At 45.2% G+C, this 24,682-nt stretch overlaps 1 protein-coding gene across 2 annotated transcripts in view; it reads right to left on the bottom strand.

Moving 5' to 3' along the window:
• LOC144668923 (shiftless antiviral inhibitor of ribosomal frameshifting protein homolog) overlaps window positions 1-24,682 on the bottom strand; it is a 33,590-nt gene that overhangs the window by 7,845 nt on the left and 1,063 nt on the right. The window contains exons 2-8 of one of the 2 annotated variants that reach the window (XM_078531401.1): window positions 15,422-15,566; window positions 12,484-12,533; window positions 10,137-10,166; window positions 7,973-8,002; window positions 6,860-7,015; window positions 4,714-4,817; window positions 72-229 (exon numbers count right to left, since the gene is read on the bottom strand). In XM_078531401.1, the coding sequence (XP_078387527.1) occupies window positions 72-229; window positions 4,714-4,817; window positions 6,860-7,015; window positions 7,973-8,002; window positions 10,137-10,166; window positions 12,484-12,533; window positions 15,422-15,566 (673 nt within the window). The remainder of the gene's footprint in view (window positions 1-71; window positions 230-4,713; window positions 4,818-6,859; window positions 7,016-7,972; window positions 8,003-10,136; window positions 10,167-12,483; window positions 12,534-15,421; window positions 15,567-24,682) is intronic. The other variant, XM_078531402.1, reaches the window with a different exon arrangement.

The raw sequence follows: 24,682 nt of genomic DNA, 5'->3' as shown, positions 1-24,682 counted from the left end.
GATTCATATTGAACCGAAAGAAAGAAGCCAAGACACATGTGAAGCTATTAAAATGAGACAAGAGTTGCTACCTTGCCTGTTATAACAATCCTCAGCACAGCAGCCATGGTCACTCCGTCTCTCATTTCTCAATGGCGTCCGATTTTCCTGAGGTGGAATGATAATGTTGGGTAGAACAACATTCCGGCACCTGTAGCATGGGGCAGGAAGCTCCATCTGTCCAAAGCTCCTGGCAATGTTAGAGAGACTCAGTGTAACCGTGGGTTAGAGTTGCCAACATTGGACATATTCCTGAAAGTTCAGCATGTGACCTCTTGACCCCATACATCCTGCCCGCACCCTCCCGCCATTGGTCATGACACACCCATTCTCATGACGCCCCGCCTTCTCATGGCTAATTAGGAAGCGAACAGACTTCATTGCCCAATCGGATGACGCTAATTCAAACAACCTATTTTCCTGATTTCTGACCATTTTTAGGAAAAAAAAAGGTGAAAGTGATCAAAGAAACAGTTTTGTTATTAAATGCCTGAGGGGTTTTTCTCTCCTGGGTTTTGCTTGTAGCAGTGTCCTAGAGATTAATCTTCAGTTCCCAGAGACTCTAGGTCAATCTTACAGACAACCCCTACCAGAGGTTAATGCCCAGAAACCAAGCATGAGGAACATCATGCAGTCCAACAGATTTCATTTCCAAAGAGGAACCCTTTGATATCTTGTAAATTTAGGTTGGAAACAGCTGTGCTAAACTTAAATAAGCATAACTACAAAGGAATGAGGCTAGAGTTGGCTGGAGTGGTTTTGGGAAAGGAGTTTAGCAGAAAAGACAGTTGATGAACAATGGCAGACGTTTAAGAGAATAGTTCATGACTCACAACAAAGATATATCCCAGTGAAGAAGAATGGTTCTAGGAAGGGTATAAACCAACTATGGTTAACCAAGGAAGCTAAGGACAGTATCAAATTGAAAGATAAAACATACAATGTGCCAAAGATTAGCAGTAAGCCAGAGGATAGGGAAAGATTTAAAAACCAACACAAGATGACCAAAAAAAAAGAGGGAGATAATGAACTTTTAGGGTAAACTAAGTAATATAAAAACAGACAGTAAGAGCTTCTTTAAATATATAAAAAGGAAGAGAGAGGCCAAAGTCAATATAGGCCCCTTTGGGAATGAGGCTGGGGAAATAATAATGGGGAACCAGGAAATGGCAGAGGAGTTGAATAAATACTTTGCATCCGTTTTCACCGTAGAAGACACTAATAGGATTCCAAAAATACTAAATAATCATTGGGCAAAAAGGGAGGAGGAGGAAATAAATACAATAACTATCACTAGCGAAAAAGTACTAGGCAAACTAATGGGGCTAAAGGCCAATAAGTCCCTGGATCTGATGCGTGGCATCCTAGAATATTAAAGAAAATAGTTGCAGAGATAATGGATGTGCTGGTGGTAATCTTCCAAGAATCTTTGGATTCTGGAAAAGTCCCAGATGATTGGAAAACTGCCAATGTAACATCCTTATTCAAAAAGGGATGGAGACAAAAACAGGTAACTATAGGCCAGTTAGCTCAATATCTGTCATTGGAAAAATGTTAGAGTCTAATAGCAGAGCATTTAGAAATGTATAACATAATCAAACAGAGTCAGCATGGCTTCATGAAAGGGAAATCATGCCTGACAAATTTATTAGAATTCTTTGAGGAGGTAACAAGCAGGGTAGATAAAGGGGAACTAGTAGATGTAATATATTTAGATTTCCAAAAGGCGTTCATTAAGGTACTATACATAAGGTTACATAATAAGATAAGAGCCCATGGTGTTGGTACTGATATAGTAGCATGGATAGAGGATTGGCTAACTGATAGAAGACAGAGAGCTGGGATATGGGTGGGCATTTTCAGGATGGCAACCTGTAACTAGTGGAGTGCCACAGGGATCAGTGCTGGGGCCACAATTACTTACAATATATATGAATGACTTGGATGAGGGAAATGAATGTACTATCGCTAAGTTTGCAGATGACACAAAATAGGTGGGAAGGCGAGTGGTGAGGATGACGCAAAGAGTCTACAGAGGGATATAGACTGGCTAAGTGAGTGGGAAAAAACTTGGCAGATGGAATATAATGTGGGAAAATATGAGGTTATGCACTTTGGCAGGAAGAATAGAGAAGCTGAATATTACTTAAGTGGAGAAAGACTGCAGAAAGCTGCGGCACAGAGGGATTTGGGGGTCCTCGTGCATGAGTCACAAAAGGCGAGCATACAAATTCAGCAGGTAATAGGGAAAGGCAAATGGAATGTTGGCCTTTATTTCAAAGGGAATGGATTATAAAAATAGGGAAGTCTTGCTAAAACTATACAAGGCACTAGTTAGACCACACCTAGAATACTATGAACAGTTTTGGTCCCCTTATCTAAGGAAAGATATACTGGCATTGGAGGCAGTCCAGAGAAGGTTCACTAGGTTGATCCCGGGTATGGAGGGATTTTGTTATGAGGAGAGGTTGAGTTGGTTGGGCCTGTACTCATTGGAGTTTCGAAGAATGAGAGGCTGCCTTATTGAAACATATAAGATTCTTAGGGGGCTTGACTGGGTAGATGCTGAAAGATTGTTTCCCCTTGTGGAGAGTCTAGGATGAGAGGGCATAATCTCAGAGTGAGGGGTCACCCATTTAAGACAGAGATGAGGAGAAATTTCTTCTCTCAGAGGGTTGTTAATCTGTGGAATTCTTTACCGCAGAGGGCTGTAGAGGCTGGGTCGTTAAGTATATTCAGGGCTGAGATAGTCAGATTTTTAATCAGTAAGGGAATCAAGGGTTAAGGGGAAAAGGCAGGAAAGTGGAGTTGAGGATTATCAGATCGCCCATGATCTCATTGAATGGCAGAGCAGACTCGATGGGCTGAATGGCCTACTTCTGCTCCTACATCTTAAGATCTTTTCTACAATTACTTTTGGGGCTGGGGGAATAACAGTTGGATAGAGATTAATTGCTCTCCTTGACATTGGCCCATTAAGTAGATTTTACCTGGAGTTCAGAGCTCTCTCTAACCACCAACAATAACAGCTTTTTACTACATTCTCCTAGAGAGGCACCAAGAGAATGGGGAGTGTGTTTTGTCAAAGTGCAGATCAGCAGTTCTACAAAAGCTAATTTAAAATTCCTCGTGCAGAGAATCCCATCTGCTTGATGCCACTTGCCCCATTCACATAGGATGTACAGCATAGAAACAGGCCATTCAGCCCATCCAGTCCATGCTCCACTCGAGCCTCCTCCCAACTCCCCTCATCTAAATCGATCATTGTAACCCTCTATTCCCTTCTCCCTCATATCCATCCATACCATTCACTTCAACCACTCCCTGTGGTAGTCAGTTCCACATTCCCGCCTCTCTTTGGGTAAAGTTTCTCTTGAGTTCCTGATTGGATTTCTAGGTGACTATCTTATATTGACTGCCTCTAGTTCTGCTCTTCCTCACAAGAGGAAACATTCACTGTGTATCCACTCGATCAAATCCTTCCAGGATTTTAAAGACCTCTATTAGGTCACCCCTCAGCCTTCTTTTTTCAAGAGAAATGAGACCCAACCTGTCAATCCTTTCCTGATATGTATACCCACGCTTTTCTGGAGTCATCCTTGTAAATCTCCTCTGCACCCTCTCCAGTGCCTCTATATCCTTTTTATAATATGGCGACCAGAACTGCATGCAATACTCAAGTGTGATGTAACCCAGGGTCGATACAGGTTTAGTGTAACTCTTTGACTTTTCAATTCTATCTATTTGAGGCCCAACAGCTATTTCTAAAGAGAGAGAATGTCTAGTTATGACATTGCAACCATTATCTGTGTAGGGTTTGTTTGTTGGATCAGCGGGCCATTCCTTGTCCAACATTTCTGTATGTTTGTGTTGTATCCTCAAACTGGGAGGGGGGCTCAACTCCACCAACACCCTGTGATTCAGAGGAGAAAGCAATCCCCATTGAACCAAACCAAAGCCTTCTCTTCTCTAGAGATTTTAATAAAGCTGTTTCACTTAATGTGCAGAAACTTGGATAACCCAGTTCCAAAATAACCAAGGAAAGGAAAGGTTGTCTCAGCTGTGTACTGGCTCAATGCCTCTTCAAGATCTCGAACTACTAGTTTAACATCCACTGGGTAGCTCGCATCTAACAGAGAGGCCACTGGGTCAGAGGTAGCATTCCTGCCTTAGAGTCAGAAAGGTTGGTTTTGAACCCCCTTCTAGACATTCCAGGAGATCAGAGATAGCTCTGAATGCTGGGCTGATGTCCAGCAGAAGCCCCATGGTTGAGGGTAGTTCCCCACCCACTCTTCTCCATCAGACAGGGTAAGCTGGGGCACTTTAGCCTTGGCAGCTAGGGTAATACCTTTTGAAGATGAAGGAACATGACAGGAAACCACCTTATAGCTACTTTCCCCTCATATGAGACCTGTTGGATCTGTCAAATGGGCAGACAGAATGATGGCTTAGTGAGCTTTCCATATCGAGGCAGGTCCCATAGTGACACGTAGCACAAACCTTTGAGGGTCAAAGATGATGAAAGGTTGGGCGTATTGTCTTCCAAACTATATCATAAGTACCAATGTGCTATCATCTCCAGGCTGGTAGAAATGGGTAAAAGCCATCCATTAATAACTCTTTTCGTTTTCCATGATGGGTATGAGACAGAATTATTCTGAGACTAGACCTTACCTGAAAAAATTATTGCAGTATTGGCAATTATACTCAGCGAGACCCCATTCCTGATTTCTCGGCACTGCATCATACTTTATTTTACATAGGCGACATCTTGAGACCTGTGGAGAGAGTGAATTCATTTTCACTGCTAACCCAATTCGCAATGCAGCTAATTAAAAAAAAACCCACAATACTGGAAGACAAAAGTTCTTATAAAATGCTTACTTACATAGAATGTACAGCACAGAAATAGGCCATTCAGCCCAGCTGCTCTGTGCTGCTCTTTCTGCTCCACATGAACCTCCTCCCATCCCCTTCATCTCACTCTATCAGCATAGCCTTCTCTTTCTCTCTCCCTCATGTGGCTATCTAGCTTTGCCTTAAAGGCATTTAAGTTATTCACCTCAACCACTCCCTGTGGTAGTAAATTCCACATTCTCACCACTCTCTGGCTAAAGAGTTTCTCCTGAATTTCTATTGGAATTTTTAGTGATTATCTTATATTTATGACATCTAGTTTTGAATTCACTCTCCCAAGTGGAAACATCATCTCTATCTACTGTACATCTATTCTATGAAATCTCCAAGTCCTTATGTCACCCCTCAGCCTAATCTTTGCAAGAGGTTGGGAGACCCAGTCTGTTCACTTGCATTTGGTATAATCTCTTAGTTTGGTATCATCCTTATGATTTTTTTCTTTGCCCTTCTCTAGTGCCTCTATATATCTTCTTTGTTATACTATGAAGATCAGAACTGCGCACAGTGGTCCAAGTGTGGTCTCACCAAAGTTCAACAACGTCTTTGCCTTTCAGGACTAGAAATGAACATCAGATTTACAATTTGTATTGGCCTTATTAACTGGCCGTCAACGCAGTATTGTTTGTGATGAAAACTACAACTGGCTTTTCACATCTATGACCAGAACAAGCCAAAACTCTCAGGGGAGTTGCTGTTCTGGAAGATCTCCTTCCACCAGCTCAACTGGATGAAGTAAAAACCTGCTTCTTCCGTCAGCTGTCGGAATCTCAGAATAAGTTTGTTCCTTCTAGGGAGACTTCAAATGTTGAGGGACTTGGGAGTTTCAGAACAATATGGAATAATGCCAGCTAGTGTTTTCATCGATGAAAGTTACTGCATTTCTTTGGTCAACAAGGAACAAAATTATTTCTCATGAGGACAGTAACTTGAAATATTCACTAAAAAGAAACGTTTGCATTAAAAAAAATCATTTTGAATGCTCGGACATCATGGTTCAACATCCACAATGATCAGAACAGATTTTAGAACATTTGATCATCTGAAACAGGCTCAAGGTTTTAAATTTGAGTCCCAGCTTAACATCTCCCGAGTTGTGAAACTATGTGGATGTTTTTTGAAACAAACTCTGAAAACAAATTCTTGAGTGAGTGAACTAGGACCTTGAAACGAGAATTATTTTCCATGATTTAATTTTTTTCTCTCAAGAATAAAACTGAAATTTGAAAACAGCTAAATAAGGGTCTAAAGTCGGGACTAAATTTATTAATACTGATGTTCTGGCTCACTGAAGGAATGTGTGGTAGAATGAAGTGCATTATCAATGCCCTAGACGCCACCATTTGTAAAGTGCAGGGATGGGGTTCTTCGTACACATGGGACACTAGAGCACGGCCAAGGTTAACTGTCCCATTCACCTTTGAAAGGCAGAGTACCTGCAACTATAGGTCCCCCATAACCTTGCCAGGCAACGTGACAATCTCTTCTCCTCAAAGGAGAGCCACTTGCAGGCACAGGATCGTCCACCTCCTCCACGATCAACTGCCTTTGTCTGCAGACCTTCTGGGTACTTTGCCAGAGGTCCCCAGCGGAACTCTTGCCAACGCACACAGGCCATAAGGGTGGCATAGCCGGAGAGGTAACTCAGGAACAGCCTCACCCTTTGACAAAGGGGAAAAGGGTAGGGTTTGCATGGAGGAATCCAACCCAGTAGCCCCTTCACCTGGAAATGGGATAACCCAAGACCATGGGTTGGAATCCCAGAGGAACTGAGTCCTGCCTCACTGCCTGCTGTCAGATTTCAGACTTTCCTCCGGCTGGCCAGAATGTTGGGGTTCATAATAGAATGAAATCAGGAAATTTCTACCATTGGAAGGGCGGCATTGATAGCCAAGAGTAGCATTACCTTTTTCCTTTCTGGCACTTTCCTCCACCAACTTCTATCACAGCATGGGCATGCGAACTGTCTTTGACTACCAGGAATGTTACTGTGCCTTGCCAAGTCAAACATTCGCAAGTTCTTCTCAGTCAGTGGAAGTACCCTTAAGTGGTCTGCTATTTTCTGTTGGAGCGCAGAACATAAATACAATCACAAGGCAAAAAGAAAGAAAGGAACATATCAGGACCTAACCCAGCATTCGATTCTCATTCAACAAGATGGTACACACTCGCCCAAGAACCCAGTGGATGGAAGTGCGCCTCAGAATGGCAGCGGAATGCACTGCATTTGGCTGATTGTCTCATCTTTACTGAGCAAGCTGATATAACTGGCCTCAGCTTCCCTAGGTTGGAAATCCTGGATGCGGCCCCTAATTTTTATGCATGGCTTCAGGTTGTCAATTCCCAAGATTGCCCCAGAGTCTCTAAGAATTGGAGATTAATCACCATGATGCTGTTGAGAGCAGCACCCAGGTGAAGGAAAGCACTGAAGAAGCTCTACACTGTCCAGAGCAAAGCAGCCCCGCTTGATTGGCACCCCATCCCTCATCTTAAACATTCACTCCCTCCACCACCGATGCACAGTAGCAGCAGTGTGTACCATCTACAAGATGCACTGCAGCAACTCACCAAGGCTCCTTCAACAGCACCTTCCAAACCTGTGACCTCTACCATCTAGAAGGACAAGGGCAGCAGATAGATGGGAACACCACCACCTGCAAGTTCCCCTCCAAACCACTCACCATCCTGACTGGGAAATATATCGGCCGTTCCTTCACTGTCGCTGGGTCGAAATCCAGGCACTCCCTCCCTAACAGCACTGTGGGTGTACCTACACCACATGGACTACAGCGGCTCAAGAAGGCAGCTCACCACCACCTTCTCAAGAGCAGTTAGGGATGAGCAACAAATGCTGGCCCAGCCAGCGAAGCCCACATCCCGTGAAAGAACATTTAAAAGAAACCCTCGCACCATCCTAATCTCAACAAGGAGGCACAAGGTAATTCATTAGGTTTTAGATCATTTGTTATTGTATCAAACCTACTACTGAATACATAATCCCGCTGAATGAATCATGTACCTGTATGTCACGGTCATCATTGTCTTCGCTCTGTGAAGAAAAAGTACAACAGTCTTATCACTCAGGCCCCTCTTGCACTGCATTTCAAAAAGAAAGAATTGCATTTATATAACAACTTTCACAAGTGACACCCAAGGAGGTCATTTCCAAATGTGGTCAATGTTGTAATCTAGAAAATGCAGCAGCCAATTTATGCACAGGAAGCTCCCACAGACAGCGCAGTTTGATAATGATGAAATGATCTGCTGTCGCGATGTTGATTGAGGGATAAAAATTGGCCAGGACACCAGGGAAACCTTACCCTGCTCTGCTTCAAAATGATGCTGTGGGTTTTTTTTTTACATCAACCTGGAAAGGCCAGATGTTTAACATCTCAACTGAAAGGCAGTACCGCAGACAGTGCAGCACTCCCTCAGTGCTCAGCACTGCACTGGAGCGTCAGCTTGGATTTTTGTATCCAAATCCTAGAGCGGGACTTGAACCCACAACCTTACTACTCAGAGGTGAGAGCGCTACAACTAAGCCATGGCTGACATCTTCACATTATTTGGAGTATTTCGGGTCTTGAGGATGTCTCGGGTACTTTACAGTCAATGAAGAACTTTTTGAAGTGTAGTCACTAGCGCAATGTTGAGATAGGTGGCATCCGGTTTGCACATAGCAAGATCCCACACGCAGCAATGAGGTAAATGACCAGCTAATTGTTTTTCTTTTAATTGGTGCTGGTTGAGGAATAAATATTGGCCAGGAAACCAGGAGAACTCCCTTGCTCTTTTTGAAGAGTTCCATGGGATCTTTACAGGGTAAGAGAAGCCTTAACTTAATGGCTCATCCAAGCAATAACACCTGTGTTACAGTCGTCGGGGAAAAAAACTACGTTGCTGGTTGAAGTCATACCTAGCACAAAGGAAGAAGGTTGTGGTTATTGGAGGTCAATCATCTCGGTTCCAGGACATCACTGCAGGAGTTCCTCAGGGTAGTGTCCTAGGCCCAACCATCTTCAGCTGCTTCATCAGTGACCTTCCATCCATCATAAGGTCAGAAGTGGGGATGTTCGTTGATGATTGCACAATGTTCAGCACCATTCGCGACTCCTCAGATACTGAAGCAGTCCAAATGCAGCAAGACCTGGACAATATCCAGGCTTGGGCTGACAAGTGGGAATTAACATTCGTGCCACACAAGCGACAGGCAATGACAATCTTCAATAAAAGATAATCTAATCACTGAAACCACCACTATCAACATCCTGGGGTTACCATTGACCAGACTGAACTAGACTAGCCATATAAATACTGTGGCTACAACAGCAGGTCAGAGGCGAGGAATCCTGCGGAGAGTAACTCACCTCCTGACTCCCCAAAGCCTGTCCACCATCCACAAGGCACAAGTCAGAAGTGAGAGTTTTTTTTATATATTCGTTCATGGGATGTAGAGATTCTTGGCTAGGCCAGCATTTGTTGCCCATCCCTAATTTCCCTGTTTATAGGGCATTTAAGAGTCAAGGACATTGCTGTGGGCCTGAGGTCACATGTAGGCCACATACTCTCCACTTGCCTGGATGAGTGAAGCTTCAACAACACTCAAGAAGCTTGACACCATCTAGGACAAAGCAGCCCCGCTTGACTGGCATCCCATCCACAAACATTCACTCCCTCCATCACCGACGCACAGTAGTAGCAGTGTGTACCATCTACAAGATGCACTGCAGGAACCTACCAAGGCTCCTTAGGCAGCACCTTCCAAACCCATGACCACTACAAAGGACAAGGGCAACAGACACATGGGAACACCACCACCTGGAAGTTCCCCTCCAAGTCACTCACCATCCTGACTTGGAAATATATCGGCCGTTCCTTCACTGTCGCTGGATCAAAATCCTGGAACTCCCTCCCTAACAGCACTGTGGGTGTACCTACACCACATGGGCTGCAGCGGTTCAAGAAGGCAGCTCACCACCACCTTCTCAAGGGCAGTTAGGGATGGGCAACAAATGCTGGCCTAACCAGCGATGCCCACGTCCCGTGAAAGAACATTTAAAAGAAACCCTTGCACCATCCTAATCTCAACAAGGAGGCACAAGGTAATTCATTAGGTTTTAGATCATTTGTTATTGTATCAAACCTACTACTGAATACATAATCCCGCTGAATGAATCATGTACCTGTATGTCACGGTCATCATTGTCTTCGCTCTGTGAAGAAAAAGTACAACAGTCTTATCACTCAGGCCCCTCTTGCACTGCATTTCAAAAAGAAAGAATTGCATTTATATAACAACTTCCACAAGTGACACCCAAGGAGGTCATTTCCAAATGTGGTCAATGTTGTAATCTAGAAAATGCAGCAGCCAATTTATGCACAGGAAGCTCCCACAGACAGCGCAGTTTGATAATGATGAAATGATCTGCTGTCGCGATGTTGATTGAGGGATAAAAATTGGCCAGGACACCAGGGAAACCTTACCCTGCTCTGCTTCAAAATGATGCTGTGGTTTTTTTTTTACATCAACCTGGAAAGGCCAGATGTTTAACATCTCAACTGAAAGGCAGTACCTCAGACAGTGCAGCACTCCCTCAGTGCTCAGCACTGCACTGGAGCGTCAGCTTGGATTTTTGTATCCAAATCCTAGAGCGGGACTTGAACCCACAACCTTACTACTCAGAGGTGAGAGCGCTACAACTAAGCCATGGCTGACATCTTCACATTATTTGGAGTATTTCGGGTCTTGAGGATGTCTCGGGTACTTTACAGTCAATGAAGAACTTTTTGAAGTGTAGTCACTAGCGCAATGTTGAGATAGGTGGCATCCAGTTTGCACATAGCAAGATCCCACACGCAGCAATGAGGTAAATGACCAGCTAATTGTTTTTCTTTTAATTGGTGCTGGTTGAGGAATAAATATTGGCCAGGAAACCAGGAGAACTCCCTTGCTCTTTTTGAAGAGTTCCATGGGATCTTTACAGGGTAAGAGAAGCCTTAACTTAATGGCTCATCCAAGCAATAACACCTGTGTTACAGTCGTCGGGGAAAAAACTACGTTGCTGGTTGAAGTCATACCTAGCACAAAGGAAGAAGGTTGTGGTTATTGGAGGTCAATCATCTCGGTTCCAGGACATCACTGCAGGAGTTCCTCAGGGTAGTGTCTTCGGCCCAACCATCTTCAGCTGCTTCATCAGTGACCTTCCATCCATCATAAGGTCAGAAGTGGGGATGTTCGTTGATGATTGCACAATGTTCAGCACCATTCGCGACTCCTCAGATACTGAAGCAGTCCAAATGCAGCAAGACCTGGACAATATCCAGGCTTGGGCTGGCAAGTGGGAATTAACATTCGTGCCACACAAGCGACAGGCAATGACAATCTTCAATAAAAGATAATCTAATCACTGAAACCACCACTATCAACATCCTGGGGGTTACCATTGACCAGACTGAACTAGACTAGCCATATAAATACTGTGGCTACAACAGCAGGTCAGAGGCGAGGAATCCTGCGGAGAGTAACTCACCTCCTGACTCCCCAAAGCCTGTCCACCATCCACAAGGCACAAGTCAGAAGTGAGAGTTTTTTTTATATATTCGTTCATGGGATGTAGAGATTCTTGGCTAGGCCAGCATTTGTTGCCCATCCCTAATTTCCCTGTTTATAGGGCATTTAAGAGTCAAGGACATTGCTGTGGGCCTGAGGTCACATGTAGGCCACATACTCTCCACTTGCCTGGATGAGTGAAGCTTCAACAACACTCAAGAAGCTTGACACCATCTAGGACAAAGCAGCCCCGCTTGACTGGCATCCCATCCACAAACATTCACTCCCTCCATCACCGACGCACAGTAGTAGCAGTGTGTACCATCTACAAGATGCACTGCAGGAACCTACCAAGGCTCCTTAGGCAGCACCTTCCAAACCCATGACCACTACAAAGGACAAGGGCAACAGACACATGGGAACACCACCACCTGGAAGTTCCCCTCCAAGTCACTCACCATCCTGACTTGGAAATATATCGGCCGTTCCTTCACTGTCGCTGGATCAAAATCCTGGAACTCCCTCCCTAACAGCACTGTGGGTGTACCTACACCACATGGACTGCAGCGGCTCAAGAAGGCAGCTCACCACCACCTTCTCAAGGGCAACTAGGGATGGGCAATAAATGCTGGCCTAGCCAGCAACACCCACATCCCGTGAAAGAATAAAATAAAACAAAATTGACTTTTTTTTAGACAAGTATCTGCCTCTCTACCAACCTCTCAACAGTTGTCTGCCCAAGTGTCAGTTCTTTGCTTTCTGAAAGAGGATTTGTGGGCCTCAGCTTGGCTGAATTTTCACTTTTAAATTGACCATTCATCAGTTGTTAAGCAACTGAAACTGGGTCGATCATTCTATGATCAGAATGGCTTGACGTTGTGTGAATGGATGCTTGTTGCTTTGAAGCAGGGGCCTCAGTCCTGTTGAACAATCAACCTTTCAAAGCATTTGAAGGAATGCTTGAAAATAAGCGACCTTACCGAATCCTGTGCGTCATTCGTTAGCGGGTCCTCAGCACCAAGCTCTGCATCTGAAAGAAAGAAATCTATTGGAGTTACCTTTGTTTCAGTAGAGGAGGAATTTTGCCCAGTTGGATCAGTCCATACAGGGAAAACCAACTCTTTTCTCAGGTTTTCATGTTACCCAGCAGAGCAGCCACCAATCACTGTAGCTTCCTGACCCGTGTGTGGTGTGTTACAGTTCACACAGAGTCTGAGTTTCTTTGGTAGCAAGCATCTTGCAATCTTGAGCTATGGATAATAACAATAGAGGCTTGAACCCTCTTACCATCACATGCCTGACAGGGAATATCTCCCACTCTTACCGCCCGCCATCGGCGTGTGCTGGAAGGATTTGCAAGTTTACGCTCAACCAATTCAGTCGCGTTATGAACGTACCTCCCATGGCCATCAAGTCCTGGAGTGAGATTTGAACCCAGAGCTTCTAGTCTCAGAGGCAGGGACACTACCCACTATGCTACAAGTCCAATCATTGTGTAGTACAACCCAAATTAACGAGGTGTCAGCTGTGGCTCAGTTCATAGCACCCTCACCTTTGAATCAGAGGGTTGTGGGTTCATGTCCCACTCCCAGAAACCAAGAACTGTGAATGTACTCGAAAGAGTTACATGCGATCTGTTGATAACTCGAAAGAGTTACAACCCAAATTGGCTACATCCCTAGTGATCCTAGCACCTCACCAGCCAGTTAACCTCAGCTAAAGGAATGTTGCAATGAGAGAGTAAAAGCTTTAGATGGGGCCAAAAGTGGCAAACCAAGTCAATAAGTCAATTTTGACTTGTTAGTCACCCACTGGAGTTAATTTGCTGTTAGAAGGAGGAGTAGACTGACCTGGACAATTGTAATCATTAGGTTTACCCAGCAGCTGGTAAAATTTGAGTTCAGTCAATAAATCATGAATTGAAAGCTAGTCTCAGTATCGGTACATAAGCACAAGGAACAGGAGTAGGCCACTCGGCCCCTCGAGCCTGCACTGTCATGCAATAAGATCATGGCTGATCTGATTGTAACCTCAAAACCTCAAACCTGTCTACCCCTGATAACCTTTCACCCCCTTGCTTACCAAGAATCTAACTCCCTCTGTCTTAAAAATATTCAAGGACTCTGCTTCCACCGCCTTTTGAGGAAGAGAGTTCCAAAAACTCACAACACTCAGAAAAAATTTCTCCTCATCTCTGTCCTAAATGAGCAACCCTTTATTTTTAAACAGTGATCCATAGTCTCCCACAAGAGGAAGCACCCTCTCCACATTCACCCTGTCAAGACCCCTCAGGATCTTAAAGTTTTTGATCAAGTCGCCTCTTACTCTTCTAAACTCCAGTGGATACAAGAAATGAATACATGGGTAACCGTGACAATGATCCTTGATGGTTGTACAAACCATCTGATTCACTAATGTAATTTAGGGAAGGAAATCTGCCATCCTTACCCGGTCTGGCCTACATGTGACTCCAGAACCACATTAATGTGGTTGACTCTTAACTGTCCTCTGAAATGGCCCAGCAAACCATTCAGTTCAAGGGCAATTAGGGATGGGCAACAAAAGCTGGCCTGGCCAGTGACACCCACATCCCATCAAAGAATTTAAAAAAACCACAGGCCTCCTGGATCACAAGAGTGAAGAAGCCAAATTCTACTCTTCAAACGTGAGTTCCTGGAACTGTTAACTGGAGTTTGGGACCATGTTCTGTGATTGCACTCATTTTTACCATTAAAAAAAACTGGAAATCAGAAGCCTTCATTATAATGCTCGGAGGCGCAGGAATGCTGAGCGTTTGGTCTGTGTTTGAATAAAAGTCGCCTGTGGTTCTTATCTCTGCCAACTTTTTGTCGCTAGTTCTCTTCTCTTTCGAAGCTATTGGCTCTTGGCTGGGAACTGCCCTCTGGTCGATCAACCAACAAGGCAATGAACCTTGGAAGTACATGTCAGGCAGGTCAACTCCCTCTACGAAGCACAAGAGCCCAACCCCAACCCTTTCCCGAGAATCCCCCACACACACGCAAGTATTGACACATACGCACGCATCGACACATATGCACGCATCGACACACTCACCCCTTCGGGCAGGGTCATTGGTCAGAGATTAGGGTGGGAAAGCTGTCCAGCTTTCACCATCTTGGCCAAAAAGGGGTGCCAAAGTCAATTGTGGCACCCCCATCGACACAAGGGCTGAGGTCAGTTAACTCAGCGCAAGTTGAGCATCAATTCTCCGATTTTACTCAGTCGCATACTCAGTCACTGGCGCTGGAACTCACTCACATACTTTTTTCTTTATTCTTTCATGGGGTGTGGGCATCACTGGCAAGGCCAGCATTTGTTGTCCATCGCTTTCTTTGTCTGCTGTGGCTCAGTGGGTAGCACACTCAGTTTATAGTCAAAAGGTTCCAGGTTCAAGTTCCGCTCTAGGGCTTGAGCACAAAAATCAAGCGCTCCAGAGCAGTACTGAGGAAGGGCTGCACTGTTGGAGGTGCTGTCTTTCAGGTGAGACCTTAAACCAAGGCCCCATCTTCCTGCTCGGGCAGATGTAAATGATTCCTAATTGCCCTTGAGCTGAGTGGCTTGCGAAGGTAGTTTAGAGTCAAAAACATCACTGTGGATCTGGAGTCACATGTCAGCCAGAGCAGGTAAGGCTGGCAGGTTTCCTTCTCTAAAGGACATTAGTGAACCAGATGGATTTTTAACAACAATCGATGATAGTTTCATGGTCACCATTACCAGGTCTGGCTTTTAATTCCAGATTTCACTAAATGAATTTAAATTCCACCAGCTACCGTGGTGGGATTTGAACCCCATGCCCCCAGAGGGTTAGTCTGGGCCTCTGGATTACTAGTCCAGTGACATTACCACTACTTGACCATCCCCCACCCCCCAGATTATTTATTTTGGTTACAAACATACCATCCACCTGATCCCGAAGTCGCATGATTTTTTGCACCACCAGGTTACAGTCGCTGTCGTACCTCCTCATTAGGGAGTCAGCTATTGGCTTGGGAACGACCCTCGCATGAAATGTCTCTCTCAGTCTTCGGCTGTTCTTCTCCAGCTGTTGGGGAAGATTAGAAAAACTGTGTGATGTAAAAAAAATGTTATTCTTTCTCGATATGGTGGATCTTCAGCTTGGAGCCTGTGCCTTGGCAATCTGTCCGAGGTGGTCCTCACTGGATTTTGCAGCATTTTGCAGTAGGGATTGCTGATGCTCACAATCAGGGGTGTAGAGCATGGTCACTTGCTTCCTTCACCCAGGGGCACAGAAACCAATTTTAAACCTTCCTATTGCTGCCTCGCCTGAGATGAGCCACCCCCTTTACAGCCTGTGAATTGATGAGGGGCCTTCATGATCCATGAAGCTCATTCCAAGTCCAGGAAGTTGCAGTTAGCAACCAAGGAAAGGGCAGAGAGAGAGGGAGAGAGAGAGACAAGTGCAGACACGGCGTTCAAAGCAAAAGGGTATCTCTGTAACCTCCTCCAGCCCTACCAACCTCCAAGATCCCCGCACTCCTCCAATTCTTGAGTATTCCCGATATTAATTTCTCCACAATTGTCGGCCCTCGGCTCTGGGATTCCCTCCCTAAACCGCTCTATTTCTCTCTCCTCCTTAAAGATATTGCTTAAAACCCACCTCTTTAAACCAATTTTTTGACCTTATATGACTCAGTGTCAAAATGTGTTTTCCAAGCGCCTTAGGTCATTTTACTGCATCATAAATCTAAGTTATTCTGTGTGATTATATTCATACAATAATTAACAAGTGCAAGCTCACATTGCATCTTGTTCTGTGTGGTGATTGTAGCCATACAGGAAAAGCAAATTCATTTGGTGCAGGCTTATTCACTCAGCTGCTGATGACTGCCAATCATGTTGGAGTAAAGGGCGAAAGGCTTGCATTTACCAAGTGCCTTTCACAAGCTCGGAGCATCCTTGACAGCCCATGACATGCTTTCGAAAGCTCCATCACTGTTGTAACGTGAGAGGGGTGCCTCATACTGTGGATTATACGGTAATTCTAATAAAACCCCACCCTCATGAAGGGAAGGGAAATAAACAATCCTGTTGTGCAAGATTAGAGTGACCTGCTCTTGGGAGGATAAACAAGCCTGTTTTGTTTGTTCTGCTCAGCGCTGCTGGTCAGAACGTCATTAGCTTATCAGGTTCCGCAAATTTCCACATAAGTGGTCAAAATCCTACCTCAGCTCCAAGCTGGACCAGCCTGGCCATGTGTGTGAGGGGCAGCTACCGCCTCAGGACAGAGCCTTGCAAAGCCAGGAAGTACCTACGAAAAGCGGGGAGCAAATTAAAAAGGGAGAGAGAAAAATAAAAGATGCCTTCAGAAAACCCAAATCGGGGAGAAGGGGAAACTAGCAGCAAAGTGTGGACTGATGTCGTGGGATTAATCATTCACTTTATCATTATTGATTGCCCATTGAAAGCTGCAGAGAGAGAGGAGGGGTGCTCAGAGTGAGTGCTCTCTCTCTCTCTCTCACTTTCCTCCAGTATTCTTACTGTGGTGGGGGGGATTCACACACGGATATCCTGTTCCTTTGATGTTGGGTAGAACGCAGGACGAACAAACCTGCATTTATATAGCGCCTTTTGTGGGACGTTCCAAAGCACACTGCGGCCAATAAAATTATTTATGAATTGTGACCACTGTTGTAACGTAGGAAAATGCAACAACCAAACTTGTGCATAGCAAGCTCTCCCACACAGCAGCAATGGGATAGATCTTTCAGTGATATTTAAATTAAATGAATTTAAATCAACATACTGCTGATACTGGAAATCTGAAATAAAAACAGAAAATGCTGGAAAAACACAGCAGGTCTGGCAGCATCTGTGGAAGAGAGAAATGTTTTGAGTCCAATATGACTCTTCTTCGGAACTGGAGAGAGGCAGAAATGTGATGGGTTTTAGGCTGTTGAAAAAGAGGGGGACAGGAGAAGGGGGGATGGCAAAATAGAAGGTCAGGAATAGGTTGGAAGGCAGGAGAGATTAAATGACAAAATTGTCATGGAACACAAGACAAAGGGAGTGATAATGATAGTATAAAGATGAAAGCTTTGGTCCAGAGTAGGTGTTAAAAGCAGAATAAAGGTCAGCACTGTCTGAAAGCAAAATAGCAGAATATGTTAATAGCAGAGAAAGAGGTCAACGCTATCTGAATGAAAAAATATGAGAACAAATTAGACTGGCACTTGGGAGTGGTAGGGGAGAAATTCAAAATGCAGGACAGAGTTCATGGTCTGATGTTGTTGAACTCAATGTTGAGTCCAGAAGGCTGTAACTTGCCCAATTGAAAGATGAGGTCCTGTTGCTCCAGCTTTGCATTAGGTTTCGCTGGAACATTGTAGCAGACTGAGGACAGAAATGCGAGCATGGGAGCAAAATGGTGAATTGAAGTTGCAAGCGACAGGAAGGTCAGGCCATGCTTGCAGTAAAGACAGAGGACGATCCTTTGATTAAGGGGCTGGTGAGGTGGAAAGTGAGGATAAGGGGAATCCTATCATGGTTCTGGGAGGGAGGGGAAGGGGTGAGGGCAAAAACGTGGGAAATGAGTCAGATATGGTTGAGTTGGGGGTGGGTTGGGGGCTGGTAGTCATTTGTTGAGGAAAATCTGAGATCTTTTAGTGATCTTGGTTGAGGGGTATGTTTTGACCAGGATGCCAGGAAATCAGGAACTTTCCTCCCCATCAACACCACACCCCCACCCCCAACCCCCCTCCTTCAAAGTATGTCTTGGGGGATCTGTTGCTTCCACCTAAACAAGCCTTGGTTTGCCATCTCAGTGGAAAGACGGTGCCTCTGAAAGACACAGCACTTCCTCAACAGTAAAATGTCAGCCTAGGGCTCATTTCCTGGACTGAGGTTTGAGCTCATACATAACCTTTTAACAGGCTGCTACTGAACCAAACTAACATTTTGCAGCTGACATGTGGGGTACAACCTCCTAAGACATTTCTACAAACATGGAAGGTTAAGGACTTAGAGTTTCACATACAGTCGCTGGTCATTACATACTGCAAAGGCTATGGACTCTGACAATATTACAGCAATAATACTGAAGACTTGTGCTCCAGAACTTGCTGCGCTCCTAGTCAAGCTGTTCCAATACAGCTACAACACTAGCATCTACCCGGCAATGTGGAAAATTGCCCAGGTATGTCATGTACACAAAAAGCAGCGTAAATCCAACCCAGCCAATTAATGCCCAATTACTCTCTCAATCAGTAAAATGATGGGAAGTAGTCATCAACAGTGCTATCAAGCAGCAGTTGCTTAGCAAGAACCTGTTCACTGACACTCAATTTGGGTTCCGCCAGGGTCACTCAGCTCCTGACCTTCACTCAGCTCCTGACCTCATTATAGCCTTGGTTCAAACATGGACAAAAGAGCTGAACTCCAGAGCTGAGAGTGACTGCCCTTGACATCAAGTCAGCATTTGACCGAGTGTGGCATCAAGGAACCCAACAAAACTGGAGTCAATGGGAATCAGGGGAAAAACTCTCCACTGGTTAGAGTCATACCTAACACAAATGAAGATAGTTGTGGTTGTTGGAGGTCAATCACCTCAGTTCCAGGACATCACTGCAGGAGTTCCTCAGGGTAGTGTCCTAGGCCCAACCATCTTCAGCTGCTTCATCAATGACCTTCCTTCCATCATAAGGTCAGAAGTGGGGATGTTCGCTGATGATTGCACAATGTTCAGCACCAGCTACAACTCCTCAGATACTGAAGCAGTCCATGTCCAAATGCAGCAAGACCTGGACAATATCCAGGCTTGGGCTGACAAGGGACAAGTTACATCTACGCCACACAAGTGCCAGGCAATGACCATCTCCAACAAGAGAGAATCCAACCTTTGCCCCTTGACATTCAATGGCATTACCATCACTGAATCCCCCACTATCAACATCCTAGGGGTTACAATTGACCAGAGACTGAACTGGACTAGCCGTATAAATACTGTGGCTACAAGAGCAGGTCAGAGGCTAGGAATCCTGCAGTGAGAAACTCACCTCCTGACCCCCCAAAGCCTGTCCACCATCTATAAGGCAAAGTCAGGAGTGTGATGGAATACTCTCCATTTGCCTGAATGAGGGCAGTTCCATCAACACTCAAGAAACTTGACACTATCAAGGACAAAGCAGCCCGCTTGACTGGCACCCCATCCACAAACATTCACTCCCTCCACCACTAACACACAGTAGCAGCAGTGTGTACCATCTACAAGATACACTGCTGGAACTCACCAAAGCTCCTTAGAGAGCACCTTCCAAACACAGAATCACTACCATCTAGAAGGACAAGGGCAGCAGACACATGGGAACACCACCACCTGGAAGTTCCCCTCCAAGCCACTCACCATCCTGACTTGGAAATATATCACTGTTCCTTCACTGTCACTGGGTCAAAATCCTGGAACTCCCTCCCTAACAGCACTGTGGGTGTACCTACACCACATGGACTGCAGCGGTTCAAGAAGGCAGCTCACCATCACATTCTCAAGGGCAATTAGGGATGGGCAATAAATGCTGGCCCAGCCAATGATGCCCACATCCCATGAATGAATAAAAAAAAGGTGGCCACAGCAAGGGATGTAAGAATCACTGGCAAGGCTGGCATTTAGAAGGCCTTGGCCCTTGAGAAGGTGTTGGTGAGCCTTCACCTTGAACCGCTGCAGTGTATCCATTGAAGGCACTCCCACACAGTGCTGTTAGGTAGGGAGTTCCAGGATTTTGAACCAGCAACAATTTATCCAAATCAGGATGGTGTGTGACTTGGGAGATGATGGTGTTCCCATGCTCCTGTTGCACTTGCCCTTCTAGGTGGTGGAGGTTACAGTTGTGGAAGGTCCTGCCAAATAAAACCTTGGGAAATGAAGTGAAAATCCTGCCTACCACCAGCACCACCATAGATTAATACAGCACTGAAGGTCATTCGGCCCATATCGTGCCTATGCTGTACCTTTCAAAGAGCTATCCAATTATTTCCACTCCCCTGCTCTTCCCCCATAGCACTGAAAACACTTCTTTTTCAAGAATAGATCCAATTCTTTTTTGAAAGTTACAATTGAAGCTGCTTCCAATGATGCCTGAATATTGACTAACTTAGCAATATTTGGGGTTCAATGCCAGGACGTGAGTTGTTATGCTTGGCTTACTGCCTTTACTCACTGACATAAAGGACTCTACTGCCTCTTCCATCTTCTGCCAATCTCACTTTATCATACACCATCACTAGTCAAGGCCACATTTGCTACCTTATCATGACAGGGGTTGTCGAAAACACTGACATAACCCAACATTTTAATCTACTCTATGGCATGCTGACCAGACCTCCAGTGCCCTGCACTATTTGCACATTTGAAACGCAATGTGCCAGTAGACATTTAAAAATCTAACCACCCATTATGCAAGGGTACTGGGCAAAGCAGCATCTCAAGAGCTACAAACGCGCAATTAATACAATCACCAGCGAGGGCCCCATGTTTCAGCACAATCTCAGGACATCTTCATCTCTACATGATTCCCACATGACCACCAGCAAAAAGACAGATTATCTGCTTGTTTTAACATTTGTTACAATCTGATTAGGGACCAGTAACTTCTTGTTTAAAGTGACAAAGTTTGAAATTCCAGTTACCCGCTGGGACAATAAAGCCAAAAGATTCAACGCTTTTAGACAAACAGAAGAAAATTTACTATACAAAGTCAGAAAAGTAAAACAATCTACAATATCCATCTTATACTCTTAACATTCAGAATTAACTTGAGGTAAACATGAATTAACAGGCAAACTGTGGTTGAACACAGCACATTGCACATGAAATGGCAGATGCAACCAAGACAGATCCCACGGATTTCTCAGCAACCCACTCAGACCTGCCCTTCATCATCCGAGGACCTTGCAGCCTACTCCATGTCTCCCTCTAGCAAGGGATCCCCCCCCTCACAGCCTTTGAAGTGCCAGGTTGTGATGGGTGCAACAGACCATGATTAGGTGGGACACCCTATTTGGAGAGTGCTGCAGATCCCCACCCGAGTGGCCCAAACATCGGAAGTGCATCTTCAGGATGCCAATGGTCTGCTTGATGACGGATCACGTGGAGCTACGTGCTGCATTGTATCTCTCCTGCCAGGCACTGTGAGGATGACGCACAGGTGTCATGAGCCATTGTTTGAGCGGGTACCCCTTATCCCCAAGGAGTCAGCCCTGTAAATCGCTGAGGCCCTTTGAATATGTGAAGCACCTGGGAGTGTGACTCAGGATGTATGAGCCATTGGAAACCCAAGGGTACCTGGCATGATGTACTTCTGATGATCACACGTCAGTTGAGCGTTAAGGGAGTGGAACCCTTTCCTGTTAATGAACATCAGGGGCTGCTGCCTTGGAGCTCTCAAAACCACGTGTGCAATTGATTGCACCTTGTACTCTAGGGAAGCCTGAGATAGCTGCAAGCCCCAGAAATCTAGCAGCCTGGCTAGCTTCAAGTGCAAACTTCACATATTTATGAGCCTTGCTGAGCCTTAATGTACCAGGCATCTGTCACCTCCTTGATACATTTATGTGTTGAGAACTGTGAGAGGCCACATAGGTCCCCTGTGGATCCCTGGAATGACCCACGGGCAAAAAAAGTATTGAGCACGGCGGTGACCTTCACGGCCACAGGCAGAGGGTGCATCTTCTCCAGGGAGTCTTCCTCTTCTCTCTCAGCTCTGACTCTATTCCAATGTTGTGACTTTAAGCAGTTTGAGGGTGCCCCCTGAAAGGGCCACTTAGTCGAGTCGTGGTGAGGGGAAAATTCTGAACTGATTTCAAACCAGCGGAAATGCGATTTTTGGCCTCTCTCCGAATTTTCCTCTCCCCCACCTGCCACGAAACCCACCTCTGGCAGGACCAGAAAATTTTGCCCCATGTCTCCAGTTCTCCAACTAAGTAAGCCCACCTGCTGTTTTATGGCTCCATCTCTTCTATTGTGACTTTATTAAACAAACATGGGTAACCTTCTGAACTGCCATTTTCTTTTATATGTTCTGACAAACTCTAAAGTCCAGCATTTCAGTTACCCTACTGTCACACCAAGAAGGTGTGATGAAAAGAAACCTTAACTCGTTTCACTTCCATATTCGCTTGTTTAAATTCTGTTTTTTTAAAAAATGGGCAAAGGCTAATTCATCAACCTCCTGGAATGTGACACATGTTGCAGTGTATGAACATTCCAACCAAGCTGACACAAATGACTAGAGACGCCTGCACCAGCCAGCTCTGGACAAAGGCAGAGCTATTGTGACTCCTCATCTCCAACACTGTGCTAATGGTTCCGCAGGTATCTGCTCAAATACAATGGGTTTTAATGAGGGCCCTTAAAGCACATCGTTAGCTGAATGGCTCGACCTGAAACCACCCTGTCACATGACCGAGGCTTAAGCTGTTTGAATTACTTTTGGATTCTGTCTTCAGTTGTGGTTTAACCTAAGAGAAAACCGGACTCAGGGTTAGCAGCCTGCCTCTCACCTCCATCTCTCTCAAACTCAGATCTCCAGAAAAAATCCTGAATTTCTCCTACAGAGTGAACTAATTCCCAGAATACAAGAATACCTTGCTGCATCTTCAACTGCCTCGACCAAGTTCCTAGGACAAAGACCGGGGACAGAATTTTTAGGTTGGCGTGCGGACACACGTCCGACCAGACGTGAAATCGCTCGGGCGAGCGTCCAGACGTCATCCCACGCTTGTGCGATATTTCGGTCAGTGGGCGCATGCAGAAGTGGGAAGCGCGCCCGCTGACAATTAAGAGGCCTATTGAGGTCATTAAAGTTGTAATTGTCTCAAATTTTGCGTGGTCTGTCCAACCTTGCGGCTGGCGGACAGGCGAATCAGCCAGGCGGGCTTTGCATTTTTCATGAAACCTCATCCAAGGACAGGATGAGGTTTCCATTATTAAATTTAAAAAAAATATATCTATGGACAGCATTTTTATTGTGTATGCCCAGGTGACTGATTGTAATGCTTGGGCATTTTTTTCCCCCTGACTTTACAAACTTTTATTTAACTGTTTTCAAGTCTTCAGCTCCCTGAGGCAGCTCTCTGCCTTCAGGGAACTCTCACTCCGCGCCCGCCCTCCTCCCGCCCCACACCCTGGCAGCGCCGAGCGTTTCACGTTGGCTGGCTGTTAATAGGCCAGCCAGCATGAAATCGCAGTCAGGGGCCGATCGCGGGCGGTGGGCGCCCGCCCACCTAAAAATCCTGCCCCAGGAATTCTGTCAAGGCCACCTGAAAGAACCTTCATTTGACGTTGATTTACTGGACTCTACTCATGTGAATTAATGCCAATACCTTCCTGCTTTTTTTTTGCAATATGTAGCTTTTTTCCCCTTTTGTTCTCTGCCTTTCTACCTTGTATGCTCATGAATGTGAATGTGTGGGGCGACCCATCCCTTGAGTTTTGAATGCGTTAACAAATCCCAGTTTTGTTTCACATTAAAAGTAACCCCACAGCAAATTCTTTAACGTTGGACCTCATAAGTTGGGGTTTGGGAATCAAGCCACGGCCCACTTCAACAAGGGAAAGGATACTAACGGAAACAAATGAAATTAGAAATTAAAACTACCACTGTCAGGGGCTGAAGAAAGGGACAGTAATAGTAATTCAATCCACCTCGTCCTCCTGTTCGTAACACTACCTTCACGACAATAATCTTCCCAGAACTAAACATTACTTCTAAAATATTAACGTGAACCATGAACTATATATTTGTCACACATTGTGGGATCTTGCTGTGTGCAAATTGGCTGTCATGCTTCCTACATTACAACAGTGGCTACACGTCAAGAGTACTTGATTAGCTGTAAAGCGATTTGGGACGTCCTGAGGTTGTGAGAGGTGCTACAGAAATGCAAGTCTTTCTTTCCCCTTTCCGCCAATATTATTTTTGTTTAATTTCAGGCTTCTCTCTGCTCCTAAAGGAGCTACCTGCTGACTGGGTGCTGGCCCACAGCACCTGGTTCAAGTGCCCATTCTTCATTTACAAGCCTAAACCAGTTATCAGTGGTCTATTCCACTGTAGGGGCATCACAGAGCCCAACACCTGTCTGTGCTCCAGCACTTCCCAGCATAGGACAGCAATCAGTAACCACGGCTGCTTCCCCACCAACCACCCC

The sequence above is a fragment of the Cetorhinus maximus genome, chromosome 28 (assembly GCF_964194155.1).
Source record: "Cetorhinus maximus chromosome 28, sCetMax3.hap1.1, whole genome shotgun sequence".
In the NCBI taxonomy this organism is placed as follows: Eukaryota; Metazoa; Chordata; class Chondrichthyes; order Lamniformes; family Cetorhinidae; genus Cetorhinus; species Cetorhinus maximus.
Note: the sequence above shows the minus strand (reverse complement) of the source record. Positions and strands in the feature narration are given on the sequence as shown.